General features: G+C 49.3%; 1 protein-coding gene across 1 annotated transcript; it reads right to left on the bottom strand.

Annotated features, from left to right (window-relative positions):
• Positions 1–217: 217 nt before the first annotated feature.
• Positions 218–5,637, bottom strand: ACTC1 (actin alpha cardiac muscle 1). Its single transcript, XM_005892470.3, has 7 exons — positions 5,498–5,637; positions 4,760–4,910; positions 3,305–3,629; positions 2,373–2,534; positions 2,053–2,244; positions 1,090–1,271; positions 218–542 (listed from the first exon to the last, which is right to left on the bottom strand). Exons 2-7 carry the CDS (start codon positions 4,886–4,888, stop codon positions 399–401), a joined length of 1,134 nt encoding a protein of 377 aa, XP_005892532.2. The 5' UTR covers positions 4,889–4,910; positions 5,498–5,637; the 3' UTR covers positions 218–398.
• Between the last annotated feature and the right edge of the window lie 537 nt (positions 5,638–6,174).

The following is a 6,174-nucleotide window of genomic DNA, read 5'->3' as shown; positions in this document are numbered from 1 at the left end:
TATCTTCATGATTCAGTCCCAAAGGGTAAAATCAAAATTTAATATTGTAGCTCCCAGCTAAAAGTCACACTGATGAACTTATGTGGTGCTGTGATATTACAAAGCTCATGGTATCAAGGCCATCAGTATACGAGCTCACAGACTGAGCAAGCAAACATTGGCCCCATCCCACCCCTTCCCCAAACCCCAAACAGAAATAAGAAATGCTTGCTTTTGTAGGTTGCAAGTCCTGATCTGGTTTATTTATAAAGCAATAAATATTAGAAGCACAAATAAATTGCACGTGTGTAAACAAACTGTACAATGATTGATGAGAGATGAGGGAGGGTGGTTCAGAAGACTCCAAAAAGCATCATACCATCATCCTGAATGTAATGTAGACTAAGAGAGAAGGCACCTTAGAAGCACTTGCGGTGGACGATGGAGGGGCCTGCCTCATCATACTCTTGCTTGCTGATCCACATCTGCTGGAAGGTGGACAGGGAGGCCAGGATGGAGCCCCCAATCCAGACAGAGTACTTACGCTCAGGGGGAGCAATAATCTGTAGAAGGAAAGCGAAAACTGCCAGTGAACTCTGAGGTTCCAAGCAACAGAGAAAGCAACATGGTGGGGAGATTCACAGAAAATACACTGGTGATCAAGTTGCTATAATGTGATACAAATGAATAAGCTCAGTAATCCTACAAATGAATATGGTTGACTCACGATGAATGCATTTTCTCTATTTCATCAATTCCATGATCAAAGACTCTGTAAAATAGAAGTTCCCCACTTCTCTGAACCAGAGAATATGTGGCAATAAGCTATAGGCATGGTGAAGCCTAGTTTGAAAGTTGGGGTCTTTTAAAATGTGTTCAAAGATTTAGATTTTTTTTTCCTCAAAGATTTATTTTTATCCACTGCTTCAAAGTGTTTTAAAATCTCCTATCTTGGGAAAAGTGCCAGAAAAGTCAGAAAAGGTGCTATAAAAGCAAAAGGTTTCTGTGAGAACAGGAAGCTATTTGTGTGAGGGGAAAGGAGTTAGGAATTCTGCTTGGTATATGGAGACCTGCCTTGGTTCCCCCTACCCCACCACAGAAGTTCTTTACCTTAATTTTCATGGTGCTGGGAGCCAGGGCAGTGATTTCCTTTTGCATGCGATCAGCAATACCAGGGTACATGGTGGTACCTCCGGATAAGACATTGTTGGCATACAGGTCCTTGCGAATATCAATGTCACATTTCATGATGCTGTTGTAAGTCGTTTCATGGATGCCGGCAGATTCCATACCTATGAGCAAGTTTAAAAAAGTCACAGTGCATTCAGGCCATGGGGCCAGGGTGGAGGGAAGAGAACAAGACTCCTCTGTGTTGGTAAACTGTCACCATTTGTCTCTGAAACATATGTTCCTCTATAAGATACACTGCAGAGTTTTGTGGAACAGATGTCTTAAAAGTGCTGAGAGTAATCTACAACAGACTGCCAAGACACAAACAACTGCTTTTAGCACCTGTTTGGAGGGAACACGCGCTGTACCCATCAGACCTATGGAGATGTAATAGAAAAGCATGAGACACACATTCATGTGAAATGAATGCCATTCTTATTTATGGACTAAAATAAGATACTGGCAAGCTTCCTCTTGGAAATCCCTGCTTAGGAAAGATGTTCAGTGACACGTGAGTGTCCAGTTATTACTATAAGTAGGATTGTTATCACACTTAATAATGAGTGACTCAGAAGTAAGGTCTAACTACTTGGTGATGGAATCTACCAGAATAAGTCAGCACTCTTGAGTCATCAGCTCTTCCTTGCAGATATGGATTATTCCGTTACTACTCTATCTCATTCCTTGTTTCAAGATGAAGCCGGTGTGTCATGCTTTATCATATCATTGCTGCAGAGGAGGAATGGCCATCCCTGCAAAAGCCATCAGGACCTGAGGCTGAACTGTGTGGGTCTCCAAGCTATGACTACTTTCAACACAAGGGCCCCTTAATCATTGTTGATTATAATAGATTTTTCTCTGGAAGCCCCAAGCTGCGTTTCTGCACCAGACCATCCAACTCACCAATGAAGGAGGGCTGGAAGAGCGTCTCAGGGCAGCGAAAGCGCTCGTTGCCAATAGTGATGACTTGGCCATCAGGCAGTTCATAGCTCTTCTCCAGGGAGGAGGAAGAAGCAGCCGTAGCCATTTCATTCTCAAAATCCAGAGCAACATAGCACAGCTTCTCTTTAATGTCACGAACAATCTCACGTTCAGCTGCAGAAATAAAGGGGGTCACAGGTAAGCTCTGAAGAATGACATCAGCTTTGGAGAGGTAGGTGGGGTCACCGGTGGAGGAGAAAACCAGACACTTACTGTGGCAGATGAAACACACACAGACTCACCGGTGGTGACAAAGGAGTAGCCACGCTCAGTGAGGATCTTCATGAGGTAATCTGTGAGATCCCGACCAGCTAGATCCAGACGCATGATGGCGTGGGGCAAGGCATAGCCCTCATAAATGGGGACGTTGTGGGTCACACCATCCCCAGAGTCCAGAACAATGCCTGTCAGAGGAAGTAGGCAAAAACAAGGTAAATCTCTGAGGACACCACTGCTTTCGCCATGTCAAAGCCTACTTTCACTCTTGGCTAAGAGATACTAGCACTGGGCAAAGATCCAGATAAAATTAGATCCCTTAGACGTGAAGAATAAAAATGAGCATAATGAATGCTAAGCCTAAAGCCAGCGACAGCTCATCCTTTTAAATATTGTGGTAGAAGAATTTCCCCAGGAGACTTTCAAATGACCATCCTTCTTACCAGTCATTAGCATATTATGCAAGCCTCCAGGTGTGTTTTTTTGTTTTTCCTCACATCTAATTTACACATTTCTCTTTTTTGACTCAGACCTCGTAGGGAATGTAGGTTCTCTCTGGGTTGTCTCTACTGGAGATGTTTGCCCAGGGGCTGAGATAATGTGAACACACACCGATTGCTACATTCCAGGCTACTAGTTTGTGCAGAGCCTCAATATCTGACATCACATATTTTAGGCAAGGCAAGGCTCTAACTCCATATTCTTTCCGCTCTTAGAAATAAGCGTGCTCAGGGTACTATTGCTACCTCTCTCTCTTGGCACAGACACCTTCCCAGAGAGTGTGAGGAAAGAGATCGTTCTTTTTTCATTGGGGAAACTGATTCACAGCAAGGTCAGTGACTTAGGAGTGTAATTAAGACAGACTATCTCATGATCGCACACCTTGCAAGGTCAGTGACTTGGGAGTGTAATTAAGACAGACTATCTCATGATCGCACACCTTACAATCCAAACACACCTGTGGTACGGCCAGAAGCATACAGGGACAGCACTGCCTGGATGGCCACATACATGGCGGGGACATTGAAGGTCTCAAACATGATCTGAGTCATCTTCTCACGGTTGGCCTTGGGGTTCAGTGGAGCCTCGGTGAGCAGAGTGGGGTGCTCCTCTGGGGCTACACGGAGCTCATTGTAGAAGGTATGGTGCCAGATCTTCTCCATGTCATCCCAGTTGGTGATGATGCCATGTTCAATGGGGTACTTGAGAGTCAGGATACCTCGCTTGCTCTGGGCTTCATCACCTACATAGGAATCCTTCTGACCCATACCCACCATGACTCCCTACAAGAAGAAAGAGATTAGAAAATCAAGCTTCCTCCATGTCAGGAATGTATTCAATGCCTAATTAATTTGTCTAACTGCCCAAATCAAGGGGCATCTTATGAATACCAGAAATAATAAACAATAGTTTACCCCGATTCAGAAATATCATTTAAAATCAGTCCTGCACCTTTCTCCACCCCACTCTCAGGAGGCATAATTCTATTGTTTAGAATATAACTGGGGGTGAGGAGGAATGAAGCTATTTCACTGAAGAAGCTGAGCTTCATCTCATTTTTAAATTGCCATAATGTCTTCATTAAATTATTAAGCTTATCACCTATGTCAACTGGAATATAAATGACTACATTGTGGAATGACTGTATTAATGACACATTGTATGTCTCCTCAGAAAAGATTTTGACATTCATCAAGTGAACCTAAAAAGAAGGACAGATATGCCATTATCGTTGTGTCTGTGAAATCCAGCCTGAGTGAAATCTAGAGTGTCCTGGAGTACCCATGGTCACCCACACTGAGGAATACCCTCTCCTCCCTGGCAGTCTGTCTGGCCAGGCATTATGGCACAGCCAGAGAGCATCGTGTCTCTTTTAATAAACAAGGTGGTATGTCACTATCACTACGCACTTACTGCCTCTGTCACGCCTGGCTTCTAAAAATGCAATGGCCAGGAAGCAGATAGATTGCATCTTTTGGGAGCCCTAAAAACTGGCTGTGAACAAGAGGGAGCAATGTGGCTTGGCCCCTGGTTGGCTGGGAGAAGTTGTATTATTATGAGTTTTGAACAGGACTGAAAAAAAAAGGCCAAGGAGTAAGGTGAAATGTATAAGAGGAAGAGAGGACTGAGAGAAGCTGCTGCCTTTTCACACCAGGGAGTTGGACCCTTGGCGAGCTGTGTCCCTGAAGTGGACTGGGGTGGGGTGTGGAATGCACATTTCCTGGTCTGTTGGCGGCTGTAAGTTGTTACTTGTCAGCTCGGATTTGAAGCTAATTCATCTTTTTCTATCTGACCTAAAAAGTTCACGAAACAGGAGGGTCAAGTGAGTCATTTCCTTGGTTGCTGGGCTGAAGAGGTGGCAGGAGAAGGGTGTGCAATAGGGCTGGGGACTACGAAGCGGGGTGAAGTTTACCTGGTGGCGCGGGCGGCCCACGATGGAAGGGAAGACGGCGCGGGGCGCGTCGTCGCCCGCGAAGCCGGCCTTCACCAGCCCGGAACCGTTGTCGCACACCAGGGCGGTGGTCTCCTCATCGTCGCACATCTTGGCACAGCTTCAGCGGGGTCTGCAGGTGGAGCAGAGCAAGGCGGCCCAAGTTCAGTGCCTGCGGAGCTGGCCTAGTCCTCTCCCCCGGAGGAGGGGACAGAGCAGAGGGGGTTCCGCGGGCGGGAGTCGGGGGCGGGGGACGCCTGCCATCTCCCTTCCCCTGGGGCAGAAAAAGAGTGAGAAGAAGCTGCGGAGCAGGGGGTGAGGACCCGGACAGGCTCCCCGGCCAGCAGGCTCACCCTCTGCCCCAGGGCAAGAGGGACAGCCATCCCTTAGAAGGTCCTCCCCAGCCCTTCACACTTTCGCCTTTTCACAAACTGGGAACCCACTACGGCTCCATCCACACTCCCATCCATGCTCCAGCCCCAGGGGGAGAGAAAAGCACAAGACAACAGGGACCCCCAGTGGGGCGCAAGGCTCCCCCTCTGCGAGCCCCTCTCCTGTGAGCCCCTCTCCTGTGAAGATCGAGACCCAGGACAAAAGAAGTTAGAACCAAATGGAAAGTTTGGTCTTAAAAGAAGAAAAGTGATGGAGCGGCGGGAGCGCGGGGCACTGGCTCAGGGCGCGGGGCGGAGGGAGGCGCGGAAGCGGGCGGCGCTGACTCACGGTCCGCGGGGCGGGATCTGCTCGGTTGCTCAGACGGCTGCAGGCGCTGGTGCCCCGCGCGCGGCGCGCGGCTTTATAGCGCGCTGATGGACGGGGTCAGTTGGAGAGATCGGGGGCAGGGGTGGGGGGCCCGGTCGGCCACCTTGCCTTATTTGGTCGCCTTCGCACCACTGAGGAGCGCCGAGGCCATTCATGGAGCCAAGGGCAGGGGAGAGTATCAGCCAGGGGGCCCCCAGACCATGTAAGGAAGGGGAGGGGGCAACCAGGGGGATGGCCAAATAGGGAGCTAGGGAGGGGCAGACCGTGAAGGGTAGGGGGCAGGGGAAGACTGAGTGACGCCAACCCACCCCCACCCCCTTCCTGGGTGGGGGTGCTCCCTGGGTGTGCGTCGGACTGGTTCCTCCGCAGCCCCGCCAGCCTAAGAGACAATAAGCCACATACAAGTGGGAAGGCTTGGCGCCCTGCCCTCTGCTGAGGGGTCCTGACAGCTGGGCCAAGGCAGCCGGGGAGTGACGGCAGCTTGTCATCCTCCTGCTCTGGGAGCTGGAGGAGCAGAGCCCTGGGAATCCTCATGGGCCCTAACGGCACCCCAGCAGCACAATTGGGGGCCAGAAAAGGGGCGCATGGCACAGGACACCCTCCTGGGCTGGTCCCCACCAACCTGCATGACAGCTCAG

This window comes from Bos mutus, chromosome 10, assembly GCF_027580195.1.
Source record: "Bos mutus isolate GX-2022 chromosome 10, NWIPB_WYAK_1.1, whole genome shotgun sequence".
NCBI lineage: Eukaryota > Metazoa > Chordata > Mammalia > Artiodactyla > Bovidae > Bos > Bos mutus.
Note: the sequence above shows the minus strand (reverse complement) of the source record. Positions and strands in the feature narration are given on the sequence as shown.